Genomic DNA, 20,288 nt, shown 5'->3' on the forward strand with positions numbered 1-20,288 from the left:
CAGGATAGACAAAGGATAATTGGTGGATATTGTGTACTTTGATTTTCAGAAGGCCTTTGAAAGATGCCACATTTGAGGCTGTTTAACAAGAGCTCCTGATATTACAGGAAAGATACTAGCATTGATAGAGTATTGGCTGATTGGCAGGAGGCAAAGAATGGGAATAAAGGGAGCCTTATCTGATTGGCTGCCTGTGACTAGTAGTGTTCTGCAGGGGTCAGTGTTGGGACCACTTTGTTTTACATTGTATATCAATGATTTGGAGGATGGAATTGACGGCTCTATGGCCAAGTTTGCGGAGATATGAAGATATGTGGAGGCACAAGTAGTAGAGGATGCAGGGGGGCTGCAGAAAGATTTGGACTGATTAGAAGATCATTAGATATAAGAGCAGAATTAGGCTATTTGGCCCATTGAATTTGGTCTGCCCATGAAGGGCAAAGGATATGGCAAATGGAATAGTGTCAGGAAGTGGATGGTCATGCACTTTGATAGAAGGAATAAAAGCACAGACTATTTTCCAAGTAAAGGACCAGAATATAAAAGCATTATCTAATGCTGAGGCTTTATAGGACACTGGTGAGGCCTTACTTGCATTGTGACCAGATTTGAGCATCTTATCTCAGAAATTATGTGCTGATATTGGAAAGGGTGCAGTGGAAGTTCATGAGAATGATTCCAGGAACGACAGACTTATCGTATGAGGAGCAACTGATGGCTCTGGGCCTTTACTTGCTGGAATTTAGAAGAATAAAGGGGGACCTCATTGAAACCTATCAAATGTTGAAAGGCCTAGATAGAGTGGATCCGGAGAGGATGTTTCCAATGGTGAGGGAGTCTAAGACCAGAGGGCACAGCCTCAGAATAGAGGGACATCACTTTAGAAAGGTGAAGGCCTAGATAGAGTGGATGCGGAGAGGATGTTTCCAATGGTGAGGGAGTCTAAGACCAGAGGGCACAGCCTCAGAATAGAGGGACATCACTTTAGAAAGGTGATTGAGGAATTTTTTAAGCCAGAGGGTGATGAATCTGTGCAATTTATTGCCATAGGCAGCAGTGGAGGCCAGGTCATTGGGTGTATTTAAGGCAGAGGTTGATAGGTTCTTAATTAGTCAGGATGTGAAAGGTTATAGGGAGAAGGCAGGGGGATATGGTTGAGAGGGAAATGAATCAGCCATGATGAAATGGTAGAGCGGAGCAGGCCCAAGGGGCTGAATGGCCTAATTCTCCTCCTGAGTCTTATGGTCTTGATAATTCACAATGACAAAAAGGGTCAGTGTTCTGAAATGTTAACAAACTCTTTCTACAGAGATGCCTGTTTGCCTGAGTATATCCAGTGTTCTCTGTATGACGTATTACAGCTCACAGCTTTTCCATCAATGATCTCACCCAGACAGAAATCTCAGTCATTGGCCCACCTGATCCTTCTTACCAAACCCACTTGGAAATGCCCATGTTTTCTCCTATCATGGTACCAATCAGCACAGAACCAAGGACTTCAGCCCATCAATCCTATGCCAACCATTAAGGACCTTTATTTGATGCTATACCATTTTATTCCCTCCATATTCCCATCAACTCTCTCCCCTGATTTTATCACTCATCTACACTCCAGTGGCAATTTGCAAAGGGAAATCTTTGATTTTTTGGGGACTGGAATAATGTTTCTTAAAACATGCTAGAACAGTGTATGGTTTAAAAGACTGATTGAAAATGTCTGTGAAGGTTGTACACAGCAGATTAGCACAGGGCTTAAAGGTAGCAGGGGAAACCAAGTCAGGGCTAGCAGCCGTCTTGATATTTTGCTTCCTTAACACCTTTCTCATTGCCTCTCCCTGTGTGATCTGTGAGTCAAATCTGCAGTAGAAATTGTCTGACCAATTTGGGAGGAGTTGGTCGTCTAGGGTGGGCTGGGTGGAGTGCCCTCTTTTTGCAGTTGGTAATGCATTGTAAGCCTTTTCAAATTAAAGAACTGTCATTTGCAGAAAACTGGTTTTCAGTTGGCTGAATAGTGCTGTGAGTTTGTATCAAACAGAGCCTATATAGGGAGAATAATAATCAGAAACTTACCTAGATAGAGAGGCAAGAACGTGGATCCCATTCGAGACAGAAGAAATGAGGAAGGTACAGGAATATATTTTTACAGTCTTACAGGCTCCGACAACTTGTACCATGTACAAACCACCCTTCTGTCTGAAAGTGTTACCCCTTAGGCCTCCTTTAAACTTTTCTCCTCTCACCTTAAAACTATACCCAAAGATAAATGTTCAGGCAGTTGACAATCCTCTGAAGCCATTACCATCTGCCACTCAGCAGTGATAATACTTTCTTAGTTAGAACTGAAACAGTTTATATTTAGCTTTAGTCACACCTGTACCACTCTTTTTTTTGTGTTTATAACAAGTGATAATATCCATCCATCTATACTTTATCTTCTGCTGCTGCACATATCTTGTTTAGCAGCCCAGAAATTTTTACTGAAAGCGACACTTAACACGTTTTAGCACCATGTGATCTGATTTTAGAAAGAACAGTTGCAAAATGTAAGTTCATTTATTTGTTTATCACTATATTTACATTTTTCTTCTGACAATGTGTGCTAGATTTTAACCATTCTTTACTGCCTGATAGATTCATTGTGATAAAACAATGGGTGAAATCGAGCCAGATTCAGCCAATTGTCTGGACTTTCATGTCAGCCACATTTGGTCTGGGCTGAATTCTGAACGCTGGAGCTGGCTCTCTCTCCAGGAGTTACAAAGTGAGGCTGGTGAGGTCTCAGCAAAGAGAGGGCTTCAGACAGTGTTATGGTGAGAACCATGACAAGAGGCAAGAGTGGGGTCAGAGTGCCACTCCAACAGCACGGGGCTTTGTTTGCATTATAATGCCTTTAAAACTGCTGTAATCAATGAAGAAAACTTCAATCTATTAAAAAAGTGAGAACTAATTAAACATTAAAAGCTTAAAAATGATTAATTGCATTAACTTAATTTTCTTAAAGATAACTAAGAACATATTCGTTAGTCAACCATTTTAATTCCTATTTCCATTCCTGTTCTGACATGTGGGACCATGGCCTCCTCTTGTGCCACAATGAGGCCACTCTCAGGATGCCCTCTTACCTATCATCTCAACCTGCAAGTTAGCCTTTAGGGAATTCTGCACTAGGAGACCCAAGTCCCTTTGCGCCTCTAATTTTTGAATTTACTCCCCATTTAGAAAATAATCTATGACTATGTTGCTTCTATCAAAGTGCATCTGCCACTTTGCCTGTTCTCTAATCTGTCCCAGTCCTTCTGTAGACTCCCTGCCCCTCCACCTATTTTTGTATTATCCACAAACTTGAGGGAATGGTAGAGGCAAGTTAAATTATATTATTTAATAGAAAACGTTTAGAAAGATATGGGCCAAACAGATGCAAATGGAAATAGGTCAGGCATGCAGCTTGGTTTCATGATGTATAACCCACGACTTTTTGTTGTAATGGAGACATTCTGCTCAGGGTGTAGACTATCGTCTGGACAATTGCCTCCAAGGGTCAAACAACTGACACACAGGGGTGTGATGGGGAGTGCATAGGAGGGGAATCAAAACTCTAGCAGGAAATAGGATCAATGACCACAGGATTGACTTCGACAGCACAGAACTACTGTGCCGCACCAATAGCTTTTGGGGCCGTTTGGTGAAGGAAGCCATTGAAATAAGACTAGGGAATAAAAATTTCAACAAAGACAAAAGGTCTCGCTCTAAGTAAGAACTGGAATACGATTTTAAACAAGGTGGGACAGCAGAAATCTGATTAGTTGAGGACCAACCAATCAGGAGGGATGGATGACGGGAGTTGAGCATATACACCACCGGACTAGACATAACTAGGCATCATCCCTGACGAAGATGGTGGAGATTGTGATCAAAATATCCATTAAGATTAGTACCTGGACCCAGCTGGAAGCCCAAGAAGAGTTTATGCATCTAGCAGGAAATGTTATCTGGTACTCAATATCCTTGTAATTGGATATAGAAGTTAGCAGTCAGTTACTGATTGACCTAGAGATTTCTGATTCGTGGTTTCTAATCCTGAACAAAATGTATAAAATAACTGAGATGGGCAAGGTTATATATACATGCAAATACTAAAATACACTACTTAGGAACAAGGGTAGGCAAATTAGCCTCTCAAGCCTGCTCTACCTTTCAATGAAATCTATAATGCGTATACTTTTTAAGCACTCTGTTGAATAATATCCGCCTATAAATCTCAATCATCAGTCACTGAAAGGAAGCATGCAAGTACGGCAGGCAGTGAAAAATGCTAATGGCATGCTGGCCTTCATAACAAGGAGAATTGAGTATAAGAGCAAAGAGGTCCTTCTGCAGCTGTACATGGCCCTGGTGAGACCACACCTGGAGTACTGCGTGCAGTTTTGGTCTCCAAATTTGAGGAAGGATGTTCTTGCTATTGAGGGAGTGCAGCGTAAGTTCACAAGGTTAATTCCCGGGATGGCGGGACTGTCATATGTTGAAAGATTGGAGCGACTGGGCTCGTATACTCTGGAATTTAGAAGGCTGAGAGGGGATCTTATTGAAACATATAAGATTATTAAGGGATTGGACACACTGCAGGCAGGAAGCATGTTCCCGCTGATGGGTGAGTCCAGAACCAGAGGCCACAGTTTAAGAATTAGGGGTAGGCCATTTAGAACGGAGTTGAGGAAAATTTTTTTCACCCAGAGAGTGGTGGATATATGGAATGCTCTGCCCCAGAAGGCTGTGGAGGCCAAGTCTCTGGATGCTTTCAAGAAAGAGATGGATAGAGCTCTTAAAGATAGCGGAATCAAAGGTTATGCGGATAAGGCAGGAACTGAATACTGATAGTGGATGATCAACCATGATCACAGTGAATGGCGGCGCTGGCTCGAAGGGCCGAATGGCCTACTCCTGCACCTACTATCTACTGTCTATAAGAGTTTTGGACTGCTTTCACACTTACCCAAGAACGATACTGAAAAGGCAAGCAACAATTAACTGGGAGCAATATAAAAAAATACAATATATGGATGACGTATTTGTCTTAAGTACTGATGTATGGAGAAATTGGTGTTCCAATTTCTAACTGTGGTCTTGATTCTCAACAATAGAAAAGTTATGGAGACGCAAGGCATGTAAATTGCCATATCTGGAGGTTCTTGCGGCAATAAAAGGTGACGTTACCATCAGAACATGCTTTATTGAAGGTAGTTAACTCTCAACTGTTGACACTCAAGTGTCAAAATCATTTATCAAACAATTTGTCCTCCATTCTTTCAGGTACAATCACATTTATATAAAATAATTTACACATTAAGTTTGAACCTAATACCAAAGGAAAAAACAAGTTAGTATTAAAGTCTTCAATGGTAAACTTCTAGATAAGGCTGCAGGCTTCACCTTGATGTATTTTTAAAAATTTTCACTTGTAAACAAGAATTTTATTTTAAGGTTGGAGACGGAAGAGCCTGCAGATGCTGGAGTTTGAAGCAACAAACAATCTGGGAAGGAACTCAAATGTTTAAGCAGCATCCGTGAGGAGAGATTGGTTTTAAGACATCACTTGTCTTTTTTTTACTTTTTGAAGTGCACAAAAAATGTTCTCAGCTCCTTGGGATGAATGGTGATGGTAAATCCTTCAGTCAGACTTCTTGTAGAATTGTGAAGATCTGTGAATAAATGAAATTAGCAGTCAGAATATGTCATTTTTTTTCCCAGCAGTATTAATACCATCAGAAGATGAAACAAGGTCAAAATGTTTTTATATTATAAAAATATATTTAGTTATATGTGTGAAGGAGGAGAAGTGGGGAGAGAGAAAAATCATGGGTGAGAGAGCAGGTGGAAAAGAGAATGGGTGGGGGGTGAGGGGTTTAAGAGGAATATTAAGAGACAAAGGGAGAGCTCTTTGGGGTGATAGAACAGGTGAGTTGTTGGGACAATAAATATAGTTGCTGGGTGGTCAGAGAGAGAGGAAGAGCATGGAGACAAATGGAAAGTGACAGGCGTTTAGGAGGGAAGGGGGCTCAGAGAGGGAGGAGCTCAGAGAAAGGATTACTTAAGGAGATGGTCAACAGAAAATGGGGGGGGAGACAGCTGAGGTAAAAGCAGTATCTACGTCTGTCTCAGAACATGTCTTTCTGTATGCATGGGTGTGTTTCTGTGGGTGCACACGTGCAAGTATGTCATTGTGTGTATGTCTGTGGCACATGTAAAAAAAATTCTGTGAAGCAAAGGTGCTTTCAAGAATAATGAAATGAAGTTTCTACATATAAAAAAACTATAAAGAGCAGTAAACAGTAAAAAAAACTAAAAAAAAATCAATATGTGGTGTGACCACTCTTTGCCTTTAAAACAGCATCAATTCACTTAGGTACCCTGTCATGCAGTTTTATAAGAAAATTGGCTGATAGGTTATTCCAAGCATCTTGGAGAACTTGCTACAGTATTTCTGCAGACTTTGGCTGTCTTGCTTTTTTCTGTCTCGCCAGGTAATCCCAGACATCCTCGATGATGTTGAGATCAGGGCTCCGTGGAGGCCATTAGCATCTGAAACCATATGAAACATCTAGTGTGCCGAAGACGTCTGCACAGTACTGTATATCCACTCTACGGAGCAGAACTTCATCCTAGCTGTGATTGACTTCCTTACCACTAGACCAAGACCTCACTATTTCACTATATGATAGCTGGTGTTCAAAGGCTGCCCCACGTCAAAAGAAATTACATCTAGTCATCTTCCACTTTTCCTTGAGCAAATTAAGTCATTCGGTAGCCCAAGAAGAGAAGATGAGCAGTACTTGTTCAGGAATTTATCTATTAAAGTATAGTAGGAGGGAAATAATACAATTAGAGGATAGATTCATTGCCTCAAATTCCACACTCTGCTCCAGTAAACCTATTCAAGTAATTTAGCATTTTAATTTTGCGTTTGGCTTTTTAAAAGAAAGGCACAGATATTTGATTATCTATAATTTTTTTTCATTTAAATATTTCCCACAGGATGAATTGCAGTTAAATAGAACCTAATAGCTAGGGCTCTTGTCATAGTAGGTAATATTGGTTCTTTTATACAAAGGAAATATGCTTTCCTCCATCCAATTACAGAGCTTCACCAACAACAAGAAATATTTTTTCCTAAATAGCCAACTTGTCCCATGGCAATTGAGCATAGTTTTGTTTTCTTTTGGCATGTAACTAAAGTCACTTTCCACTGGACATCCTCACATAGTAATCAGAGCTAGCCGAATTTCCCTCTTGGCTTTGGTTAATCCCTGGCTGTACTTCATGATTATTGCAAGATTATTTTATCCTTTAACTTTGTCAATAATATCTTCATTTGTAATTCTAAAGGTCAATCTGCATGAGAAAATAACTGGGAATAGCAGAACCACTGACAGTGTTTCTGCTGTTCCCACACACCTCCTCTCACCTGACCTTTTGTTTCCTTGCTTATCTTAAGGTCATCTCCTTTTGCTTGCAATATCATTCCCTTTGATATTTATTCTCTCCTGTCCGCCACCCTATCAGATGGGGTTGAGAGGGAAAATAAGTTGACCATGGTCGCATGACAGAGCAGACTCAATGGGCCGATTCTGCTCCTACACTCGGTGGCCATTTCATGAGTTACAATAATGCAAATATCTAATCAGCCAATCACGTGGCAGCAACTCCAAGCATAAAAGCATGCCAGCATGGTCAAGAGGTTCAGTTGTTCAGACCAAACACCAAAATGAGGAAGGAATGTGATCCGAGTGACCTTGACTGTGGAATGATTGCTGCAACTAAGCCGAGAATGGTGTGGAAAACAACAAACATCCAGTGAGCGTCACTTCTGTGTACGAAAACGCCTTGCTAATGAGAGAGGTCCGAAGAGAATGGCCAAACTGTGTCAGGTTGACAAGAAGAAGGCAGTAACTCAAATAACCACACGTTACAACAGTGCTATGCAGAAGAGCATCTCTGAATGGAGAACAAGTCGAACATTGTATTGGATGGGCTACAGCAGCAGAAGACCACAAAAGTACGCTCTGTTGCCACTTTATTAGGTACCTCCTGTGCCTAATAAAGTGATCACTGAGAATATGACTTGTGCTCTAAACAGCTTACCTTACTGTTACTGTTCAGTCTTACACTGCTGATGGACATGCTTCAAACCTGAAATTTCCAATGATGGCTAATTCAGATCTCAGCAAATATATACGAAGACAAGGTGGGATAGATTTTTGCACGGTAGGGGAACTAAGAGTTATGGGGAAAAGGCAGGTAGGCGGAGATGAGTCGATGGCCAGATCAGCCATGATCTTATTGAACGGTGGAACAAGCTCGATGGGCCACATGGCCAACTCCTGCTCCTATTTCTTATGTTCTTTTGCAAGGGCGCCATGCCAGCGTAGTGGTTAGCAGAACGCCATTACAGCTTGGAGTGTCGGAGCACCAAAGTCATTTCCAGTGCTGTCTGTAAGGAGCTTGTATGTTCTGTCTGTGTTTCCTCTGGGTGCCCGGGCTTCCTTCCACAGCCCAAAGACGTAGCAATTAGTAGGTTAATTGATCATTGTAAATTGTCCGGTAATTAGGCTAGGGTTAAATAGCTGGGTTGCTGGGCTGGCAGGGCCTACTCCTCGCTGTATCTCTGAATAAAAATATTAACTACTCGTCAATCCACAGACTATCTGACTTGCTGAGTATTTCTTCAATATTAATTTTCTTTCAGTATGTTTGAACAAATTAAGCCAGTTCTCTGAAGCAAAACATGACCCCCCTCCCTGCCAATTTTCCCTATTGTTTCCGTAATGAGCTGCACATTACGATATTTTTCCATCAAGGAAATACAAAAATGAAAATTAACTGCCACCACAAACCAAACTTTTTGACTTATAAAGAAATGACAATGAGAGGCATAATTTTCAAAGGCATCCCATGAATGGCTGATCTTGAGATGTGCTCCAGATTCTCCCACAGGGCACGACTGATATAAGTGAACTTAATTATGACTTCTAACTGAGTGCATAAAAATCAGCGCGTCATTGCAATACAAGTCCCATTTTCAATGGCAAATTCTCAGCTACACGAGATTCAAGACAGTTGCTGAAAATATGTTCAAAAAATCTTGAATGAATTGATTCATTCACAGCCTCCACTGAGCTGTGAAACTGGCTTTTCATTTTAATTTGAAGCACTTTGGAAAGGTTTATAATACATAAACAGATGGCAGAGGCAGCAGGAGAACCTCCAGCTATTCAAGATTTAATGACCAAGACCACAAAAGCACTGACAAGGGCAGGCAGAGTACCGCCAGCAAAGGAGGAAGCCCAGAGGGTGGATGATGCTGTATGGAATGAATGGAGGCCACAGGAATGACACCTCAAAACCCATGATGATGCAGGATGCTAAGATATCAAAGGTCAAGATTTGTAATGGCATTAGTCGTTGACAGGGTTGAAAGGCCAGCCACTGAAACAGGCAGGGGCAAGCAGAGGTTCTGGGCAGATGGTCTCTGATACCAGCTAATCCAATGTGTCAGACCAATTGAGGTGATTGAGCCAGGAGGAAATATGGCCAAGTCTCCATGTAGGCAGATGGGATAGAGGAGGTGACTGATTTCACGAGAGTTTGATCTGTCTGGCAAAAGCAAGACTAAGATAAATCTAGTAAGCACCATGAAAAAATTGTACTTCACATTGAATGATTTATTCTGAAACACTCACTTCTCCAATATACATTGGAAAAGACAGGTACATGCACAAACAGCACACCCAAATAGCAGTGAAATGGCCAAGTATATAATAAGTACCAATAATAGGCAAAGTTACATTTTACTGCAACACTAACGAAAGTAATTTATTTCACCACCCGTGATCTCACAATCCCCCCCATCTGTGAACTGGTGACAGAATCAGCATGTATCTCTCACTTTCTTTAATCCTGACCCTCTCACTTCCGTTCACCCTGACCCGTCACTACCTTTAACCCTGACCCTCTCACTACCTTTAACCCTGACCCTCTCACTACATTTCACCCTGACCGTCTCACTATCTTTCACCCTGACCCTCTCACTTTCACTCACCATAACCCTGTCCTTAAGCCTTCCACTTCTCAGGAAGCACATCTCCTTCTGTGCCAGAATTTACAAGTGGGCAGCTCCAGCACCATTATAACTAAGCTCAGTGCTGACAGCAAGGATGAAAGCTGAAGGACGAAGTGGTGTTAAGAACATGGCACAGACACCACTTCAGATAGTGTCTGCACACACTGCAGAGGCTAATTGAGAGGCAGGACCTCGAATAAGGAGTGTCAACAGGCACTAGCCAACAACAGCCAGGGCAATGCAAAGTCACACACTATTTTTCTGCTGAGGATTCAGATTAGGATCAATGGGCAACTCCAAAATAAGGCTGATGACAATGCACAGTGTGATGCTTTGCATATTGACAGGCTGACCTGAAAGCATGCATAGAATCCATGGACCAAAGTGGAATTTAATTCCTTTTCCACGGAGCTTGACACAGAGCCTGGAGATCACCCCTTCCAGCATCAAAGTGCTGATCAGTTCTCTTTCAATTCACGTGGAGACAGTATGTGATGGTCAAAACGTCAAACTTCCATTGCACGTCTATGTACGTAGATCAGAGATGCTTCCTGATGCTCCGTAAATTCCCCACCCCATTCTCTCTTGCACCCAAACCTACCTGCCCCAAAAGATTAAAATTCAGTCCAAGAGAAACAAAACTTCAAATGGAAAACGAGCAAAAGAGAATAACCAAAAGAAAAAAAAAACAAAAACAATAGGCTCCAGTCAAAGGAAAACACAGCCTGTCTACAGATATAGCCCACTGCAGGTTTAATGACGAGAGTCATTAGTTTTAACCCCAGAGTCCTGAAAGAGGTTGCTGAAGAGATAGTGGGTGCAGAGGTCATGGTTGTTCAAGAATCACTTAATTCCGGAACATAAACATGGAACATAGAATAGTACAGCACAGTACAGGCCCTTCAGCCCACAATGTTGTGCCGACCCTCAAACCCTGCCTCCCATATAAGCCCCCACCTTAAATTCCTCCATATACCTGTCTAATAGTCTCTTAAACTTCACTAGTGTATCTGCCTCCACCACTGACTCAGGCAGTGCATTCCACGCACCAACTACTCTCTGAGTAAAAAACCTTCCTCTAATATCCCTCTTGAACTTCCCACCCCTTACCTTAAAGCCATGTCCCCTTGTATTGAGCAGTGGTGCCCTGGGGAAGAGGCGCTGGCTATCCACTCGATCTATTCCTCTTATTATCTTGTACACCTCTATCATGTCTCCTCTCATCCTCCTTCTCTCCAAAGAGTAAAGCCCTAGCTCCCTTGGATCATAATGCATACTCTCTAAACCAGGCAGCATTCTGGTAAATCTCCTCTGTACCCTTTCCAATGCTTCCACATCCTTCCTATAGTGAGGCGACCAGAACTGGACACAGTACTCCAAGTGTGGCCTAACCAGAGTTTTATAGAGCTGCATCATTACATCGTGACTCTTAAACTCTATCCTCGACTTATGAAAGCTAACACCCCATAAGCTTTCTTAACTACCCTATCCACCTGTGAGGCAATTTTCAGGGATCTGTGGACATATACCCCCAGATCCCTCTGCTCCTCCACACTACCAAGTATCCTGCCATTTACTTTGTACTCTGCCTTGGAGTTTGTCCTTCCAAAGTGTACCACCTCACACTTCTCCGGGCTGAACTCCATCTGCCACTTCTCAGCCCACTTCTGCATCCTATCAATGTCTCTCTGCAATCTTCGACAATCCTCTACACTATCTACAACACCACCAACCTTTGTGTTGTCTGCAAACTTGGCAACCTAGCCTTCTACCCCCACATCCAGGTCATTAATAAAAATCATGAAAAGTAGAGGTCCCAGAACAGATCCCTGTGGGACACCACTAGTCACAATCCTCCAATCTGAATGTACTCCCTCCACCACGACCCTCTGCCTTCTGCAGGCAAGCCAATTCTGACTCCACCTGGCCAAACTTCTCTGGATCCCATGCCTTCTGACTTTCTGAATAAGCCTACCGTGTGGAACCTTGTCAAATGCCTTACTAAAACAAGCAAAAGAGAATAACCAAAAGAAAAAAAAAACAAAAACAATAGGCTCCAGTCAAAGGAAAACACAGCCTGTCTACAGATATAGCCCATTGCAGGTTTAATGACGAGAGTCATTAGTTTTAACCCCAGAGTCCTGAAAGAGGTTGCTGAAGAGATAATGGATGCAGAGGTCATGGTTGTTCAAGAATCACTTAATTCTGGCGTGGTCCAGGAGAACTCCACTCTTTAAGAAGGGAGGAAGATAAAAGAGAGGAAATTATAGGCCAGTTAGCCTAAGCTCAGTGGTTGGGAAAATGTTGGAGACCATTATTAAAGATGAGGTTTCGGGATACTTGGAGTCTAAATTCCACCAGTACGTTGTTTTTTCCTACCAGAAGTGAAAATACATTAGACCTGGTTTAAACTGACATACCTGTTTCCCAATCCTATATTGGGCTCTCAGATCACTTATCTGTTATGCTAATGCCAGCATACAAACCACTGATTAAATGGGCCAAAGGTGGTGAAAACCTGGCCTGAGGAGGCAATCTCAGCATTGCAGGACTGCCTTGAAAACACAAACTGGAAACTATTCAGGAAGTCTGCTACCTATGGCAACCACATTAACGTCGAGGAATATGTGGCTTCTGTGACCAGCTACATAGAGAAGTGCACTGAGGATGTTACCAACATGAAACACATCCCTGTGAGGGCAAATCAGAAGCCATGTCTTACTGCAGAGTTCCAGGCACGACTACGGAATCATGACAATGCCTTTAGATGGGGGATGTGAAGGCACTTAGGGAAGCAAGAACTGCGCTTTCCACGAAACAGGAGCAACCTCAGAGAATATACAACCATTTCTGTGATACCAGAGACACGAGGCGCTAGTGGCAGGGAATTTAGAGGATTACAGACTACAAGTCTGCCCTATGCGTCAGTGACCAGGACACCTCACTCCCCGACAAGCTAATTCTCCTTTACGCCTGGTTTGACACACAAAACAAAGTGCTGTCAAGGAAGGCACCCCTCCCCCCAGGGGAGCAGTCATTCCATCTAAAGCCGAGGTGAGGAAGACCCTGGTCAGGACCAACCCACGCAAAGCTGTGCGACCTGATAACATACTAGGCTGGTTCTGAAACCCTGTGCAGCTCAGCTGACTGAGATCCTGACAGATACTTTCAACATCTCTCTGGAACAGTCCATTGCCTCTTCGTTAAACATGGAGGCAACCATCATTCCAGTGCCTAAGAAGGTGACAGTAACCTGCCTAAATGACTATCGTCCTGTGGCATTAACATCAGCCATTATGAAATGTCTTGACTGGCTGGTCATGGACAGCATTCAAGTCTTTCTCCCGGATACATGGGAAACTTATTGCTCAAATTGATCCACTGACGAAGCCATAGCCTCTGCCCTCCACTCAGTCCTGTCCCACCTGGAAAATGGTCTCAGTAACTGGATCCTGCACCTCTTAACAGTAAGGCCACAGTCAGTCTGCATGGGCAGCAACATCTCTAGTTCCATTACGCCGAGCACCAGCGCTCCCCAGGGCTGTGTGCTCAGCCCGCTGCTGATGCATGATTGTGTTCAGGATCCAGCTCAAACTGTGTCATCAAGTGCGCGGCTGACACAACGGTGGACGGCCTCATCCGCAGCAATGAGTCGGAGTACAGAGAGGACGTGGAGCAGCTGGTGGACTGGTGTGAGGACAGCCACCTCAGTCTGAACATGCAGAAGACCAAGGAAATGATTGTGGACTTTAGGAAGGTGCAGATAAGCATACCCCTCTGCACACACATGGTTCCTCCATAGAGAGAGCTATGTGCACCAAGTTCCTGGGAGTTCACATCACAAACAGCCTCATCTGGTCCCTCAATATCACCTCTGAATAAGGCAACACAGCAGCACCTCCACTCCCTGAGGAGATTGAGGGAAGTGAGGTTCCACCATCGCCTTTCCCCTCCCCATTTTAACTGAATTTTACAGGAGCACCATTGAGAGCAGCCTGACAAGCTACATTTCCATCTGCTATGGGAGCAGCAGAGCATCAGACCGGAAGTCCCTGCAAAGAACTGTGAGAAGGGCTGAGAGGATCATAGGGGTTTCCCTACCATCCATCAGGGACATTTATCAGGAACGCAGCGCCCTTAGTATTATTAAGGATCCAACCCATCGATCCAGCATCCTCTTTGACTTTCTACCATCAGGCAGGAGACTCTGATGCATAAAAACAAGAGCAGTCAGGATGGGAAACAATCTCTTCCCTCAGGCCATTAGGCTTCTGAATGTCCTGCCACGTCACATTTGAATGTCATCGGATAATTTGTATTGTACCCTACAATATTTAATTTCTGCACATAACTTTGTTTATCTATGTGTAGTTCATTTGATGATTTAATTCTTACTTTCCTAAGCTATTGTGTGTTTATACATGTGTATGTGTACGACTGTGCTTTGTAAGGTTTTTTTTTCACACACAAGAACAGAATATGTTCATTGTGTGAAAATATGTGTGAATTCCCGAGATACAAACCTAGTTGATGTTTCTACAGCATCAATAGTATTTATTATCATTAGAATAATTTTGTTACCAATGCATTTTGGTAGGAATTCTTTGTTGAGTACAGCTCGACATTCAATACCATCATTCCCTCAAAACTAATCGATAAGCTCTTAGACCTTGGCCTCTATACTTCCTTGTGCAAATGGATCCTCGATTCCTCACCTATAGACCCCATTCAGTTCAGATTGACAACAACATCTCCTCCACAATCTCCACCAGCATAGGTGCCCCACAAGTCTGTGGTCATAGCTTCCAGCTCTACTCACTTTACACTTATGACGAAGTGGCTAAGCCCAGCTCCAATGCCATATTTACATTTGCTGACGCTGGCCGGATCAAAGGTAGTGATGAATCCACATATAGAAGGGAGATTGAAAATCTGGCTGGGTGGTCCATAACAACAACCTCTTACTCAATGCCATCAAGGCCAAAGATCTGATTTCTGACTTCAGGAGGAGGAAACCAAAGGTCCATGACCCAGTTCTCATCAGAGGATCAGAGGTGGGTAGGGTCAGTGACTTTAAATTCCTCAGTGTTATTATTCCAGAGAACCTGTCTTGGGCCCAGCACTTAATTACAAAGAAAGCATGGCAGTGCCTCTTCTTCCTTAGGAGTTTGCGAAGAATCGGAATGACATGTAAAACTTTGACAAACTTCTATAAATATGTAGTGGAAAGTATATTGACTGGCTGCATCACAGCCTGCATGGAAACATCAATGCTCTTGAATGGAAAATCCTATGAAAAGTAGTGGATACGGCCCAGTCTATCACAAAGTCCTCCCAATCATTGAGCACACCATCATGAAATGCTGGGGCAGGAGAGCAGCATCTATCAATAGGGACCCCCAAACACCCAGAGCATGATTCATTGCCACCATTAGGAAGAAGGTACAAGAGCCTCAGGACTCACACCACCGGATTTAGGAACAGTTATTGCCTTTCAATCATCACACTCTTGAACCAAAGGAGATACTTCATTCAACTTCACTTGCCCGTCATTGAAATGTTCCCACAACCTATGGACCAATTTCACGGACTCTTCAACTCATGCTCTTGATATTGCATGTTTATTTATTTATTGTTATTACCCTTTTTTTATATACTTTGACTGTTTGTTGTCTTCTGCACTCTGGTTGAATGCCCCAGTTGGGCAGTCTTTCATTGATTCTGTTATGGTTATTATTCTATAGATTTAATGAGTATTTAGAGTATTATATCTTAGTGAATTCAAAGTTCAAAGTAAATTTATTGTCAAAGTACGTATGTGTCACTGGATACAACCCTGAGATTCACACCACCGGATTTAGGAACAGTTATTAACTCTCAATCATCAGGCTCTTGAACCAAAAGGGATAACTTCACTCAGCTTCACTAGCCCCATCATTGAAATGGTCCCACAACCAATGGACTCACTTTCAAGGATTCTTTATTTCATGTTCTCAATATTTATTGGTTATTTATTATTATTTCTTTCTTTTTGTATTTGTACAGTTTGTTTTCTCCTGCACACTGTCTGAACGTCCAAGTTGGTACTATCTTTTATTGATTCTATTATGGTTATTGTTCTATTATGGATTTATTGAGTATGCCCAGAAGAAAATGAATCTCAGGGTTGTATCCAGTGACACATACGTACTTTGATAATAAATTTACTTTGAACTTTGAATTCACTAAGACATAATACTCCAAATAAACAATAGTCAGATAATTATGTTAACGTTGTGATAAAGGGAGAGGATAAGCAGAAGAAAGATTTCATGGTTACCAACAAAACCTCTAATTTAGATGCGAAAGCTGCAGTGCACTCAAACCAAAGCTTCTCAACAATCAAACTTAAAAATGGCCGAGTTAACATAGAGAAGGGGTGATCTTAAAGTGATATAAAAGTACTGCCAGCTCACTTGTACCAAAATTTATCTCCCAGATGTAATCCTTCAAACATAGATTTGCTGACAAGAACGTAAGAGTAGAAGCTTTAGTCATATCACTCCTGCACACTCTGTCACTGTGACTGATCCTATGTCTGAGATCCATTTCCCTGAGAATTTCCTTCATTTATCTCCGAATAAATTCTCATCTACAAATCTAGTGATGGCAGCTTTGAATATATACACTGGCTGCTAGCCACATACTGTCACTCTGCTCAAGAGGGGGATCCCAAAATTTTATCAAACCCCTCATCCTGACATTCTGCCTCTAATTTCCAGATCTCCAGCTGGAGAAACCAACTTCTTCATGTCAATCTTGCAAAACTCTCTCAGAATCTTTAATATTTTAAGGACATCTCTCATTCTTCTCACTTTTAACCTGAGTAGACCAATCTTACTTCATTTCTCTTCAGAGGAATCCCTTACTGCAGGAATCATATTGTACTCTCATCAAACAAGCATATCCTTCTTTCGGCATGGTGACCAAAGCTACACATTGCACTCATGTAGAGGTCTCACAAAGAGCGTGCATAACAGATCCTGAAGTGTTTATTAAGGATAATAACATCAAAAACAATAGAAATGTTCCACTGCATGGTGTATCTTATTCTCAGAATCTTAAGATTAATTCCAAAAGTCATAACTCACCCATGTCATGTTGCTGTGCCGTTTTCCACTTCCAACGTTGGAGGGTGTTAACATTCCAGGTTCCTGTGAGTGAGCGCTCTTCTACAGATACCACTGTTCCCAACGGTTTCAGCAAATCCTGACAAGTTCCATTTAAAGAGAGAACTTAGGCTTTATTAGGTGTGGGTAGGCCCATTGTTTCTGCCTGCTCCTGCCCACTGAACCAATGTCCACACACCTTGGCTCTATTTTGTCCTCCTCGATTCAGTCCCTTCCTACCGACATCCATGACACCTCACGTGCTCCCTGGCTCTTTCAACCACATCTGTTTTCAGGATGAGGCTTTCCATTCTAGGACATCTAAGATGTCCTTTCTTCATCCTTCCCCTCCCCCCACCTTTGTTTTCTTCCTTCTTCCCCCTTTCTTTCCAAATTTGGTGCATCATTCATCTGCATATCGAGGCACTTACATTTGCAGCACCTTATATCACATTGTCATGGACTTCACAATAGCAATTTACACAAGGCTAACATTATCTTTAGTTAATTAAAATTTATTTCATAGTTTGTGTTTTTATAAATAATTTCCTTTTGGCATAATACTTTTTAAAATTTTTAATTGTTCTTAAATTATTTTGAATAGCTGTGGGCGAGATACTTCACCAGCTGTTAGTCATTCTGTTAGCTTAGCTATTCCCTTGCGCTTGGAGAAGCCATTGTGCTGTGGTGGCTGGTGTCCCACATGGTGGCTCTGCACCATGACACATGAAACAGCAGAGTCCAGAGCACAGATAACCAACCATTTCAGGGCAGCGGAAGGTCTCATAGTGTGTAGAATGACAGGGAAGGGAAAAATATGACATAAGAAAGCTTAATAGCTAGAAAAGGAAGTGGTAAGCCTAAGGATGAAGATATTTAATCATTATTAATTTACTTTATTCTATGTGAGGCAGCAAGGTACTACATTGACCGGATATCCTTACGGGTGTAAGGAACAATTCCAAACAAGGCCATGACACATGTTCAGAGAGTGTTTAATTAATTAATTAATGTATGTAGAGATGCAGCGTGACAACAGGCTCTACTGGCCAAACAAGCCCAGGCCATCCAATTACACCCATCTAGCCAAGTAACCTACGAACCTGCCCGTCTTTCTGGAATGTGGGAGGAAACTGGAGCACCAAGAGGAAACGGAGAGAATGTACAAACTCCTAACAGACAATGGCAGGAAATAGTAAATGAATTGTGTGTGAGCATGTTTACATAGAGGTGCACAGGGAAAGAAGTAAAATGCAAAAAAGGAGGAAAAAAAGAATACGTGAAAAGGAAAATACAGGATGCGCTCATACTCGAGCACTGAGGGCGTAAAAGCAGGCTTAAATGTCTAGGACACCATCTTGTGAAAGTTTCTACACCTTATATGAGACATTGTTATTGTATGCATTTCATGTAATACTGTTACAAATAAAAATGACAACAGACCTTCAAATTGACTGTCACAGGTTGGGATAGCACAGGGTGTTCTCCCACCTCATATAAATGCAGAATTCTCAGCAGAACCCGGCGTAGGTCTGGTTTAGACCGTTTACCTTGAAAGGCAGAAAGCTACATTAGTGATTCCAAATTAGTGATTTAAAATAAATACAATATCAAAAAAAAATCAAATTGTATGCAAGATTTTATTAAGCACAGTAGAAGCCTTTCATTATGTCCAGAATTAATTGATCTACCGTAAGAAACAAAAACATCAAAGACCGACATTAATCCGGTACAAAGGACCATGGAAAAAGATATAAAAAGACCATTAAGTTGGCTGCTATTTTATTTAGTCACCACATTCTGAAAGAATATATTTGTTTTGGGAGTGCATAGGAAATGAAAAATAAGAGGAAAGATTTTGTTGTTTCTTAACCTGTTCAGCAGAAGCTGAAGTTTGCAGATACAGTACCTTGTAAAAGTATTCGGCCCCCAACCCTTTATTCACATAAATGAGTATTACAATTAGGGATCTTGATCATTTTAACTGAGAATTTTAATTTGTGAATCACATACTCCTTTTTTCACAATAGAGCCCAAATACACTGGGGAAATTATAAAAAAGGGAAAAACGAAAAATTCAAAACCTGAAATGCCAGCAGTTCAGAAGTCTTCAGCCCCCTTTGCTCAGTACTCAGCTGAACCACCTCTCGCAGCTATTACAGCCAGTCGCCTTTTTAGATAAATCCCTATCAGTTTTGCACAACGTGATACAGCAAGATTTGTCCATTCCTCCTTGAAAAATTTTTCAAGCAGTGCTACGTTAGTTGGGGAGCGGCAGTGGACAGCATTCTTGAGGTCTTGCCAGAGATGCTCAATCAAGTTATGGTCAGGACTCTGACTGGGCTATAAAAGGGCATCAATTTTCTTCATTTGAAGCCACTCCATGTTTGCTCTGGCAATGTGCTTTGGGTCGTTGTCCGGCTGAAAGATTAACTTTCTCCCCAGTTTAACCTGACTGGCAGAGGCTTTTATCCAGGACCTCACTGTATTTAGCAGCATTCATCTTCCCATTAATCCTGACCAGATTCCCAGTTCCTGCTGCTAAAAAGCATCCCCTCAGCATGATGTTAACTCCACAATACTTTACAGTAGAAATGGTGTTACCCAGTTGATGCACAGTATTAGATTTACACCACACATCCGCCTAGTGTAGAGACCAAAACCATATAACCATATAACAATTATAGCGCAGGAACAGGCCATCTCGGCCCTTCTCATGTTCCACTTTCGTCTCATCCACCTACATGACCTTCTTCCACATTTTTACAGTATCTTCTAAGTGACAATTTGCGAAGTATTTACAGGCAAGGATACGCATTTTTTTTAGCCAAGGCTTCCTCCTTGTCACTTTTCCATAAATACCATTCCTGTACAAGGCCTTAGAGATTGTGGAGCCATGAACTTCATTACCCGTTGCAGCCACTGATTTTGGCATCTCATTCAGAGTGACTGTTGGTGTCACAGTAGCCCTTCTTAGAAAGGCCATTTTTCTCCAGCGACTTAATTTTAAGGTGTCTGCCTAACCT

At 42.0% G+C, this 20,288-nt stretch overlaps 1 protein-coding gene across 2 annotated transcripts in view; it reads right to left on the reverse strand.

Annotated features, from left to right (window-relative positions):
- Nucleotides 1-5,217: 5,217 nt before the first annotated feature.
- Nucleotides 5,218-20,288, reverse strand: part of man2b2 (mannosidase, alpha, class 2B, member 2) — a 77,162-nt gene continuing 62,091 nt past the window's right edge. For both annotated transcript variants that reach the window (XM_072256276.1, XM_072256275.1), the window contains exons 17-19: nt 18,706-18,812; nt 17,245-17,362; nt 5,218-5,696 (exon numbers count right to left, since the gene is read on the reverse strand). In XM_072256276.1, coding sequence (XP_072112377.1) covers nt 5,602-5,696; nt 17,245-17,362; nt 18,706-18,812 — 320 coding nt within the window. In that variant the 3' untranslated portion in view covers nt 5,218-5,601. The remainder of the gene's footprint in view (nt 5,697-17,244; nt 17,363-18,705; nt 18,813-20,288) is intronic.

Source organism: Mobula birostris, chromosome 4 (genome assembly GCF_030028105.1).
Source record: "Mobula birostris isolate sMobBir1 chromosome 4, sMobBir1.hap1, whole genome shotgun sequence".
In the NCBI taxonomy this organism is placed as follows: domain Eukaryota; kingdom Metazoa; phylum Chordata; class Chondrichthyes; order Myliobatiformes; family Myliobatidae; genus Mobula; species Mobula birostris.